This window comes from Schistocerca piceifrons, chromosome 1, assembly GCF_021461385.2.
Source record: "Schistocerca piceifrons isolate TAMUIC-IGC-003096 chromosome 1, iqSchPice1.1, whole genome shotgun sequence".
Lineage (NCBI taxonomy): Eukaryota > Metazoa > Arthropoda > Insecta > Orthoptera > Acrididae > Schistocerca > Schistocerca piceifrons.
Genome location: NC_060138.1, coordinates 214,057,590 through 214,070,698, shown reverse-complemented (window position 1 = coordinate 214,070,698; position 13,109 = coordinate 214,057,590). Strand labels below are relative to the sequence as shown.

Genomic DNA, 13,109 nt, shown 5'->3' with positions numbered 1-13,109 from the left:
CCCCCCCAAATTGATATTTTCTCCCACCTCCCTGTCCTTGTAGTTCTTAATTGCACTCTTCATTCAATTTCTCTTCCTCTTAACATATTCTTACTTGTCACACTTGTCACTATCTGTGGACTGAAGCTGAAACTGTGGTAACAAACATACTGCCTTTGACTCTTTGACAGCTCCCCTTTACCTTTGCTTCCCCTCATCCCACAACAGGTGGGGTCCTATCATAATCAGATCAGGGTAAGCAACTTTTATTTTTTAACTTTTCCTGGCCTATTCCTCTTTTCTTCCTGAGTGAGGAACTAATTTTTCCATTTTGTGTACTTTTATATGTGTGCATTCATCAGCAGTGCTAAAAACTTTGTCTCCTAAACATAAGTACTGACCAATGATACTGTCTCATATTTTTACAGTTTTTTAAGTTAATGTTTCCTGTGACAGAATGGATGAACACACTAACAATAAATTTACCATTGATTCAAATACAGGAAATATGGCCACAGATAAAGGAGATTATACTATTCACTGTACCTGCCCTCCACCAGTTTCTGATTTCCAATGTCATTTTATCAACGATTTTCATTTCCCGATTTTTTCTGGAAATTTTTGTTTTATATGTTCTACAAGGTCTTTTTTTTCTATTTCTGTTCCCAATTATCTTGTCAAAAGGTATCACACACATTGAGAATTTCCCCTTCATGTCCTCTCCTTAACTAAAACAATGCCAACTGGCAAAGCTGGCAGTCAGCAACACAATATGACACATTTAAAATGCTCTTCAGTAATTGTAATGGGAAAATAAATTGTGCACTTTACATGATCTATCCTTTTCACTTCAACCATCATAGTTAGAAAATGATTGGCAACATCTGCAACCCTCTTTTTGTTACTATCTGCAGTTTTTTGGTCTCAGATCTTGTCATTCAGCAGGAATTAGCATGCAAGACATCTGATGTTTCATAACACTGCAGTTGAATCCAGTTTAGGAAATATCCAGGGTGAATTTAAGGCCTGCGACAATCAAACACTAAAGCAGCTATTACACAGGAAAAACACAATGAAAAGCAGAATACCAAGTGGATGACGTTCCAGTTCAGTGGTGCACTGGAGACAACGTATAATTTTAAAAGTATACAAATGAATTAAGGGCACCTACCTGGGAAGTATTTCCTGTATTCACGAGGAATAATATTTTTTCTCAAATATGACTCTGTACGACCACAAACAACACAACAGTTGTCTTTTACTTGGGTGTAGTAACTTCCCACTTCTCCCACGGCTCTGCCTGAAGGTTCAAATCGCAACCTTACAGTGAATGGGTCCTCGGTAATCAGATCACCAAGATTGTTCTGTATGTACCTTAAAGGGAAAAAAATTGTTTAGAATGTTAGATTTATCACAAGATTAACCCACAATTATCTTCTACAACTTTCATAATATTACATATTCTAGCAAAAATTTTGAAGCATCCGAGATTTGATTTCTCAAGTATTGCACAATATTTCACGCAAACAGTGCCATCCAGAATCTCTACTCTCCAATGTGTTGCAGGTACATTGTTATTTGCAAAAAGTAATTCTAATTTTTGAGTGAGTGAACAAAATACATTCAGAGTATCTGCTGAATCACCATACTGGATGTGCATACAGTATAAAGTATTAAAGACAAGTGCTAATTATTTTTCTTCTGGTAGAAAGCAGTACATCCACTTTATTATCAAGTTAAGAGTATTAACAAAGATGGACAAACCTGTATAGATGTGGTTATTTGCTTCAAGAAACTGCAGTATATATGGCATAAAATGACACTATAATTGAGGGCATGAGATACACTGTGTCCAAAGAGAACTGAATTAGTTACTTACATCTGACATCTGCACAGAAAGGCTCAGGTGTTGGTGCATCACTGGAACACCACCAAAGATGTGCCACTGTCTACTGCCGGAGCATCCATTGCATGACAGATAGCACACAGAACTTTTTTGTGCAGTTGTCCAAGAGTACACTCCAGTCAAAGTTGTCAGATGCTTTCTTTAAATCTACAAATGCTAAAAAGACAAGTTTCACTGCCTTCAACCTTTCTTCAAAGAAAAATCAGAAGGTTGGTACTGCCTTGTGTATTCCTACATTTCTCTACAACTCAAACAGACCTTTCTCAAGACGACTGCAAATAGTTGTGGAAGTATTTTGCATTTGTGTCTAATTAAACCAATGGCTCAGTAACATTCACACTTGTCAGCACCTGTCTTCTTTGGCACTAGAATTATTACATTCTTCTTGAAATCTGAGGGTGTTATGCCTTTCTCATATATCTTGAACATAAACATGAATAGTTTTGTCATGGTACATTCTCCAAAGGATTCTGAGGATAATGTCATCTACTCCAGATACCTTGCATTTTTAGTGCTTTGTAAAATATTTGCTCACTATCACACAATCAATCCCTCATCATCTAATTCGTCCTTCCTTTACAGAACTTGATGTTTGGGTTTGTTCCCTTTGTACAGCCCTCTGATATATTGCTTCCATCTTTCAGCATTCTCTTCTTTGCTTAGTACTGAGTTTTCATCTGAGCTACGAATATTCAAACAGCTGTTTCCCTCTCTTGTAAAGTCTGTTTAATTTTCATGTAGACAGTATCTATCTTTCCCATAATCATGCATACTTTACAGCTTTGGATTTTCCCCCTAGTCATTACTGCTTCTCATTTTGCTACTTTTATCAGTCTCGCATTTTAGATGTCTGCATTCCCTTTTGCCTGTGTCAGCTGCTAAGTTTTTGAATTTCTTCTTTTGTCAACTATGTTCAATATCTTATGTGTTATCCAAGGATTTCTATGGGCCTTATGTCTTTGGCTAGTTGCTCCTCTGCTGCCTTCGCTACACCACTCTTGAAGCTGAACTTCGTATTCTATTGTGTTACTGCAATTAATTCATCAATTCATCTAACACATTCTGTTTTCATCAACTGTCAGAAATCAATTTACTTTTATTCTTGTAATTTTTTTATTATTTGTCTTTAACTAATAGCTCTTTTTAACCATACTATTTCACTTTCCAATTCACATCATCTACTTTCCTATACAGCCACATTTCAAAAAGCTATTCACTATTCTTCACATATTTTGGGTGATGACGTTTCACCTGCTTATTTGTGGATTCAGTGAATATTTTCTTTTGTCCATTAAAAACTGGCTTTGTCATTGCCATTTTCGTTTTTACTTCTTAGTTGCACTTTTTATTCTGTATCCCAAATCTGAGGGGCATTTCATAAATAATGCACATGGTGGTATTACTGTGGACTGTTTGCTGCATCAACAAAAATTTACATCAGATATAGTTGGGAAATCGAGGAAGAAGCACTTTTCTCTATTTTTTCACTGTGTATCTAAGATAGAACTGACAAGAGTTACAAATGCACCTTGCAGGAGTCTCTGGTACTGTGACTGTTGAAGGCCAGAAGCGGTACATCAAGAGCAAAACTTTACACAACAAAAACCCAGCAGAAATCTACAGAACGCTCAGTGAAATTTGTGATGAGTTTATAGTGAACCGTAGTACAGTTTCACATTAGGTTAATCATTTTTATGGTGGTCATTTAAGTCATATAAGCATAAACGATAATCCAATACCTGGAAGGTCAAAAACATGAACAGATAAACAAAGTGTGAAACTTGTGGTCCATGCTCTTGGAGAAGATCAAAGTGTGACTTGCAAAGAACTCTCTGAAGCCAGGAGAATTCTCACAATCTCAGTATTCTGTATTCTGACAAATGATTTGAAGAAGAGAAAAATTTCTACGAGATGGGTCCCGCACTGTTTTGACTGCTCAAGAGAAGCAGAAATGACTGGACATTGCAACCTTCCTCAGACAATGATTCGACCACAAAGATCAAGTATTTTGTGTTGAACTGTTGCTATTGATGAAATTTGATCAGAGACTCTGAAGTAGAGTTTCATTCACAGTCCAGTGAGAGGAGAGTTTCAGATTCTCCACATCCCAAAAAATTTCAACACAATCAATCAAAGCACAAGTAAATGATGATTTCTGCTTGCAATCACCAAAAAATCATGACAGACAGAGTCCCATGTGGAACAAGTATCATAGCAGTGTATTACCATAAATTCATGCAAAACTTGTGCATAAAAATGTACAAAACCCGACCTGTTGTTGAAGGCTGGGCCATTCATTTCCCATGACAATTATCGCCCATGTATGTGCAATGATTTAGCCCAAAAACTGCACAAAAATTATTGGGAAGTGCTGTTCCTCCAACTACAGCCTGGACGTGGGTCCACTAGGCTTCAACTTGTTCCCAAAGCTGGATAACCCCATGTGTGGATGTCGTTATCTTTCTGTTGAAGAGCTGTGTACCACTGTTAACTGGGCCATTTGACAGATGAACAGAAGTCGGAACAGAAATGATGTCCTGGATGGAATAATAGAGCTTCTGAGACATGGGATTCAGTCATAGAGAAGTAGGAACACTATATTGAAGGACTGTAGAGATATTGAAATAAAATAAATGTATAAGTAAAAAAAAAAAAGTGCATTATTTGTGAACTGTCCCTCATACTTAAAATTGCTTTCCTGTACCACCATCTCTTCCTCTATTCTCATGTCCATCAGTGTCACGTCTCCTTTTTCCCAAAGACAGTCATTTACTACTTCTAAATATATGTTGAATAGGATAAATGCAAATCAGCGATTATGTTTCTCTGTCCTCCTACTCATAATCTGACCTAATGCTTCTTCTCTAATTTTTAATTCCATTTGTTGAAGCCCCCCCCCCCCCCCACACACACACGCAAAAAGAAAGAAAGAAAGAAGGAAAGAAAGAAAGAAAGAGAGAGAGAGAGAGAGAGAGAGAGAGAGAGAGGGGGGGGGGGGGCAAATATTCCTGCATGAGGTAGTATTGGTCAAAACTAGAATAAAAGTTCCCATAATTATATGTCCGAATTATACTGATATCTGTTGACATGTGGGTTATTTTCTCGTGACAAGTAATACGTAATATTACAGATGGTGCAGGGTTCTAAGGAGATGGCACAGTAAATAACCACAATACACACATGTTGGCAGATGCAAATCCTCAAGCAATCACAGGGAACACGAACACTTCAGTATCTACGCATGGACAGGAATTGTCAATGATAGGCTCGTAGGACCATACACTTTACCACACATACCAACAAACAGTACTGCAGAATGTTGCCCTTGCAGAAAGATAGCTGTCGTTTATACACAACAGAGCACCACCATGTTTCCTACATACTGTGTGACAGCACCTCATCACAATGTTTTGTGGGTGATGGAGTGGTCAAGGAGGTCCTACAGCATAGCCTCCCCCTTCAGCAGACTTGAATCCTTTGGGTTTATGGCTGTAGGGGCATTTAAAGACATTTGTGTATGTTCAATCTGTTGATGATGTGCTTGTGACCAATGTGTGGAGTGACATGAAAAGGGCCATCTTTCTTTGGTTGCAGTAGATCAGCCAAAAGGAATTCCACACTAAGTTCAATTATTTCTAATGGAAATATTTCACGTGTTCGTTATATGCCAAACATTGGCTACTGATATCTAACAAATGAACCATTCCACTGTTTCTTACTGGGGATCCGTATCACTTTATTATATACTATTTTCATTTCTTCTACTCATTAACAGATAGCTACCCTCGTGAACTGTGTCAAGTGTGACAGTATCCTGTGTGAGTAAACTTTTCACCAAGTAAAGAAAATGGCTACTATTCAGTATAAAGCAGAAAACTTAAATTCTTCCATGGAAAAACAGAATTGCCACATTTTTGTACACTGTCCATAAACTTGATATATACCGAATTATCTGTAACATTTTACAACTACTTTAGGATAACATGAAAGTTTTGCAATACAGCACAAATTATTTGATGTTTAAAATAATTTCAGCTGATCTCAAACCATATTATAATCCTCTGAAATCCGTTAAGTGAAAATAAGTACACCCGAAGTACAATGGCAGATCTGTTATATGAGACAGGCTGATCAAGATTTAAAAAAAGGATGGAACAATCACTTTGTGCCACAGGGAATCCTCCTCCTTCACAGATCTTACACAAGCAGTTACACAAATATATATCACATAGACAGGTACTCATGATGTTTGGTACAGACAGATACAAATGAGGTATGGTAGATTCCCCAGAAGTTACCAGCTAAACTGTCGAGTCCATCAGCACATATCAAACATCTGACATTGAGAGTTCATTGCATTTTTTCCAGCCAATTTACCTACTCCCCACGATACACAAAGTTTCACCACTTTGCTGCTGTGGATATAGGTGACTAGCTGTGCACACCAGCCACCAGCTTGGGAATGCTGGGTTCAACAAAGCCAGTTCCCAGCTAGAAGTATTGCCAAGTTCCGTGAGGTTTTCACTATTTAGCATGAGCATGGATCACCCCCCCACCCTATTGCTCTTTATCTGCATAATTGGGAAGAACTACATCTCTGTTTCCAAAACGGAAAAGAATTTCTACTTAAACTAAGGAACTTCATAGAAGTACTATAGTAAATTCCGCTCATTCATCATGGACCCACTTTACCACGTATGCAAAATTGCTTATCATATTATACCAACAAATTATTGTATTGCTGAGAAACGAAACATTCAAATATTGAATACATTGTACTTCATTATTACAACTAATAAGTTGTTTGAAATTATTAAAACTGGTGATGGGAATTGAAGCTGTTAGTAAATACACATTCAGAAGCAGTTACAATTTGAGTTTGTACTCAACTGTCTGCTTTCGTCGGAAAGCAGGCCTGCCTCGCCAGATAAGCTGCATACTACAAAGGTGGCCTAACTAATAGTTCTTTGTTTATGTCACGTTTACAATTAACATAATATAAACATAAAGAAGCTCACTCCAGAGTACGTTGTTACTATAAAATTATTAGAATCATTTAAGGGACTAAATACATGAATAAAACGTTTAAAATGGCATATTATGATATCTCTTTCAATAACAATAGGTTGAGGGTTTCACAGCCTTGTTTTATCTTCTCTGCACTTCCAGTTGGTCATGGTCATTCTGGTTATAATATTGAGAGTATGTATACAGATTTTGTATCTTGCACTTTTACTGACTTTGTTAAGAAACCACAAGCTGTGCTTCCAACAAACTTCAGGTCAGCTACTTGGATCCTCATGTTTTCTCCTCGCAGTCCACGTTTCAGATCCACAGGTAAAAACTGGGATCCCCATGTTTTCTCCTTGCAGTCCATGTTTCAGATCCACAGGTAAAAACTGGGATGTATGATGTGATAAGGTATCAATGGAACAATGAAAGCATTTTAAGAGGTAAACCTGTGCTCATTTTTCAATGTAGTCTACATTTTGGTCAATGCACTGTGTCCTGCCCCCCCTCCCCCTTTACAGCAAGTATATACTGGAAGGGCTGGTAAGTACTCACTCACAGCTGCCATAACTTTGTCACTGGACTCAGAAAATTATTGAGCCACAAATTTCTTAATCACAGGAATATATGGAAATCAGAATGTGCCAAAGGAAGTGAATAATGTTGACAAGCCATTTAATCAGTTTTTAAACCCCACCATCAAAGCACTTTCCTAGGCAAGTGTATTGTCAAGTACTGTTCTTAACTGCAGATAGAACCTACTTTGTCTATCTGGTACCACCCACTGCTTCAATTCTGGGATTAAATGATGGATCAAAACCAATTCACGGTACCAAACATGTGCAAGAAAGATACTACTACAATTCTATGTAAAATAATCCATATATTGCTGAATAATTAATTTTCTTATCTGGCCCGACCGCTTTAAACAAATGTGGTGCCAATGTTGCGCAAAGATTTCTCATAGTTCTTCATGTAGGCATGTAGCATATTCTTTAAATGAATATGCCTATATTGTTTTATGTCACACCATTAATTGTGGATTATATCATACTGTACATTTAATCGATGTTTCCATCCTTGGATGCACTTTTGGGTTTTGATTTACATGGATCATTTAAAGAAGAATAGGCACATTTAAGGCAAACATGAAGGAGCATTTACAGCCTTCAATGTACAGAGGTAATTGGCAGTAAACCACACAAAATCAAGAATTTAAAACTTCACAATTATTTGGCTTTCAAAACAAGTTCCTTCTTTATAATGTTTCATTATCAATACACAAGAATTACTGAGATGCTTTGTGAATTCAGAGCAGATTCCCCCTGGTGTGTGTGTGTGTGTGTGTGTGTGTGTGTGTGTGTGTGTGTGTGTGTGTGTGGGGGGGGGGGGGGGTATGACAGTCTTTTCACAATACACTGACAAGAAAAATTAGAGCAATAGTCTTTGAAAGATATTGCAGAACAATTCTACTGCCACCAACATACATTTCAAGTAAGAACTGTGAAGAAAAGAGAAATTTGAGCTCATACAGACAGTCATTTTTCCTCACTCTACATGCAAGTGAAACAGGGCAAGAAGTGACTAGTAAATGGTACAAGGTATCCTCAGCCACGTACCATATGGTGGTTTGTGGAGTATGCATATAGATGCAGGTTAGAGGGACTGACTGAGGGCAACCCCATCACAAATGTAAAAACTTTTCTTGTCTTGTATTCTTCAACAACATTTTTTTTTTTGTTTTGTTTTCTTTTCCATGTCTAATGACATGGCGTATACAGAAATACCTGTAAATTTTACATACATTAAATATACAAAGAAAACAAGATAAATTAAAAGAAAACTATTTTCCTTCTAAATATTATCATACACTTCAGACATCATTATATCAAAGTAAAAATTAATTACCATTTGGCCTTGCTATTATCACAGGTGCAAAGAATTTCTCCATCTGGTGCTTGTAAGTAACAGTTATCATACAGAGGTCGACTTCGAGTATAATGCGCTCTAGATGACTGCTTAAATTTCTTGACCTCTTTAACAGCACAAAAAGCTCCATTAACACCAGCATCTTTCTCCACTGCTGTACCATGCTTTCTACTCTTGTATTTGATATCTAAGTAACGCTGACATGATTCAGTTATCTTTGATACATTATCAGCATCATGTCCACTCTGAAACCATCCTGATGGTCTGGCAATATCGATGAAAATTTCATATGCAGCTAAAGCATCAAGTGCTGCATATTCACATTGTTCTTGAGTAAGGTGATCACGCTCCCAATCACTGCAACGAATTTTCCAGTCTTTATTCAAGTGAACACCCAGTATGTTCTCTGCCAGGCCTGCAAGGCCGCCTGATATTGTAAGGCCCTTTGCTGCAAGCAAATGCCTCAAGTCCAAACAGCCCCGCATTGACACTCCATAGTCTCGAAAGAGGTATTTTGCATCATCAGTAGGAGCTACACCTACTTTCAAAATGCGGCTGTCTTCGAGAATGACCTGGAAAAAGAAAAGTGCTTTGTAAGTTGCAGACACCTAATGGCTCTCTGCACCCCATACAAGATAATTTCTACACTATACATTACATTATGTTTACACACAGAAAACCGTGGCCAAGAAATGATTTCACAAGTTAAGAACTTCATTTTATTATCTCACAGAAAAGTTCATTGAACAGTACTGGTCTTAAACTAGTATGAAATACATTCACCCACAGCACATGAAACAATGCTGGGTTGAAAGGAATGACAAACATTGATTTTGCTAGGTCCTAAGTGACCCATTCACAGATGAAAAGAAGAATAAGGTCACTGTATCAGAGGCTTTACACACGGTTTGAGAGAGAACCAAAACGTCAATAATCCTTTATAAATATACAAAAAGATTTCCGTAAATCATGAACATAGTATTACTTGTATGACTGTCTGGAAATGAGAATAAAAACAAACTTTATTTGCCAATGTTGCTGGAGAGAAGTGCATGATCTGCATTATGTCAGAAAATCACTACTGAAAGTACAGAACTTTATTGTTCTGACAGGGATCCAAATGTAAGGAAGAAAACTATGTTACAAATAGTGCTTGGAAAAAAATCACAGAACAAATTCCACAGCTTTTTCAAAAATTCACCACTCAAATATTTTTATTAATCAAACAAAAGCTTGAACTTGCAAAATATTTTAAAGCAATATTTTATTATAACAATAGTCATTTCTGGAGATCACAGTCATAAATTACAGTTATTAGCATCTACCAAAACTCTGTTGCAAAGAATCATTTTGTTTTTGGGAAGAAAAGGAAGTTACTGATGAACAATACAGCTGCCATAAAAAATTCACATTTCTCTATTGTTAAAAAAAAATAATCATAAAATAAAAACCAAAAAACACATTATTTTATGATGTGCTTATGTGAAAAAATATCTTATTCATAGATTATCTTATTTCTCTACTTTATTGGAATTTTTCTTATTTGGTTGGAGCTTTTATTATACAAGGTGAAACACCTAAGTTATTAACACAAAATGTATATGCAGCAAGGAATGTGCAATACTGAAAATCCTGATTCCACCTGTCTGCTTTGATGTGTGATATCATCAAGATAGTGGGTATCCCTATTTCCAGCATGTGCAATATGGTGAGGGCCAACCATGGGGAACAGGGAGTTTGGGGTGGGGAAAAGCCAAATGTGCTACAATACCAATGACAGCACCATCCCAAAACAAAAATCAAGCACAAAAGGTGCTCAACATTCAACACAATGCTACAAAAATGAAAACCCTAGGAACTTTACATTTTGCTTGACGTATATAGCTCAAACAAAGTCCTCAATACCAAAAAAATCCACACACACAACTCAAAAATATGGTACCACACTTTTCACTTGACCTTATAGGAGTGGTCAGAATTCTTCTCTACAAAGTATCAATAAGTGTTTATATCAGATGTTAAACAAATTTGATGAATACTCAAGAACATGAATGATAGTGATGTACTTTCATTTCTCACGCAGCAATAGTTTCCATGCAGTTAGTAGCTCCTAGTGTTTTAACTCCAGATATTTTGGGGAGGAGTGTATGAATGGAAACCTGTTACGTGATGTAGCCATTTAAAGGCACATTTTAAATATGCTTGTACTGAGGAAACCTTATTGGCTCAAATAATCATGGTTTTCATGCTGTACCTTGTGAATAAAATTTGTCACCTAGAGTTCTGTGTGGAAACATATTGCTAATATCCTTAATGAGACCAACAGTAACACCTGGCATGAGGAGCACTGTCGTCAGTACCTGCAATGAATGATACCTGCATCACAAAAATGGTTTTTTAAAACATCACAGAAAATCGGCGCTCCTGCAGTGAATTACTAAAAACCATAAAAAAATCATATGATCACAGGAGTAAAATCGAAGAAATTCGTGCACACCGTCATTCTACTTAACTGCATAACATAGAGAACCCATATTTATACTGAGTGAATAACGAGACTTCTGTATTTTTACATTTGTATGTGAGTTTTGTTAATCTACAATTTTCTATTGTCACTGTCGCTGTCTCTCATAGTGGGATACGTTACTTGACAAGTTATTTGCGAAGAATGCGAACGACTGTGAGCGCCACCCCCTCTGTCAACAGCTCTTCATTAAGAATTTTTTCTTAACACGAGGTAATTACTGATACAAACTCTGTACGACGTAATGCCCAATTCCTATACAAGTTATGTGATGGCAATTTTATTCTTTCAGAAATACTATTTTAACTATGGTACTATGAACCATGGCTTTTAATATATAATACATGCAGGAATTCGTTCAGTGTACTACTTAGAAGGCACAACCTCCGATTTGCTCTGCAGCAAAATGACATTACGAATTCTTTAATACGTAGGGCCCACACAAAGAATTGACACTGATAGACAGTACTTCAAAAGTGTAGCATAACTGTTTAAGACCGGAAAGAAACCTAAATATATAATGAGGATAAAAACATTGCTTCAATAGTACAACGTTTGGAAACAGTTGCTGTGTATAAAAATTTATTGTTTATCGTGCTGAGCAAGTCAATGAACATCAAGAAAGCACAAACGGCAATAAAGCTAAGCTTCACGGCACGCATTCCAAGGAAAGACATTTTTTTTCTTATGAATCTTATGAAGTACACATTGCATGTAACAAGTTGCCTACCTTCAAGTCGTCTGGAACACATTTAATTTTGCAAAGCCTGAACAGAGCACAAAACCCGTCCGACGATGCTAACTGAAGAAGCGCTACTGGATGTGACTTTTTCTCGCTTGTTACCCACTCACAATCAAACCCAAGAACTTTAAGCGTCTGGCATTTCCTGGAAGGTCGATCAGTTACAATGAGGAACACTTCACAATGCACTATCCCCAACATCTTGTACTTACTCTTTTATGCTGTCAATAACCGGCGCACATCTTTCTAAGGAGTCCACTACAATGATATTCTTTTTCCATTGTTGACTGTGGAGTATATTTGTTTTTAATCTCCGGTATCTTAATCTCCTAAACGCAAAAATTACGCTTACTCCTACAGTGGCACAAACAATGCCAGAAATCAAATATTTATTACGATCAGACATTCTGACAAAGAGAGATCTCTTCGTGTCTCGTGCAAACAAATTAATTTAGGGTCTGGGATTTCTTTTTCAATACATGCCCATTAGGGCACTTAACCCATTGATAATAGCATTGCTACCATAAGAATATATACACCCCTATTATTATTGTACAACAGAACCCAAACACCAAACAATAACGCTGCGCTGTCACAGATTTTCTTTGACCTTTATCCACGTGTCTTTGTGCTTTTATCAAAGAATTTTAAAAGATAGAAAAACCTACAAATATGTACAATAGTTCAGGAGTTCGAAAATTATGTATTATCCTCATAAAATGACAAATCAGCTATTTAACAGATAACATTAACTTTACATTGCATAAAACTAAAAGCAGAACGAGAGTAAACAACTGTAAACAAGTTGAGTGCGGCAAAAATACTTTCTATATAGCCAGCGATAGGTTCGCCATTCATTAACGCGAAGTGGATCAGCGATTTCGCCATATCAACCCTCCTCCCCCCGACCCGTCAACGGTCCATTCCACTATTTAAGCCAGGTGCCACCGGAATATGGGGGAATTTGCATATGATTTGTCTGTCAGTTTCGGGGAAAGGGGTGATGCCGGACAGGCTTC

At 37.0% G+C, this 13,109-nt stretch overlaps 1 protein-coding gene across 1 annotated transcript in view; it reads right to left on the bottom strand.

Annotated features, from left to right (window-relative positions):
- LOC124804700 (exonuclease 3'-5' domain-containing protein 2) overlaps nucleotides 1-12,694 on the bottom strand; it is a 30,728-nt gene extending 18,034 nt beyond the window's left edge. The window contains exons 1-4 of the mRNA XM_047264959.1: nucleotides 12,303-12,694; nucleotides 12,079-12,235; nucleotides 8,804-9,396; nucleotides 1,151-1,353 (exon numbers count right to left, since the gene is read on the bottom strand). Of these exons, the coding sequence (XP_047120915.1) occupies nucleotides 1,151-1,353; nucleotides 8,804-9,396; nucleotides 12,079-12,235; nucleotides 12,303-12,496 (1,147 nt within the window). The 5' untranslated portion in view covers nucleotides 12,497-12,694. The remainder of the gene's footprint in view (nucleotides 1-1,150; nucleotides 1,354-8,803; nucleotides 9,397-12,078; nucleotides 12,236-12,302) is intronic.
- Nucleotides 12,695-13,109: the final 415 nt, after the last annotated feature.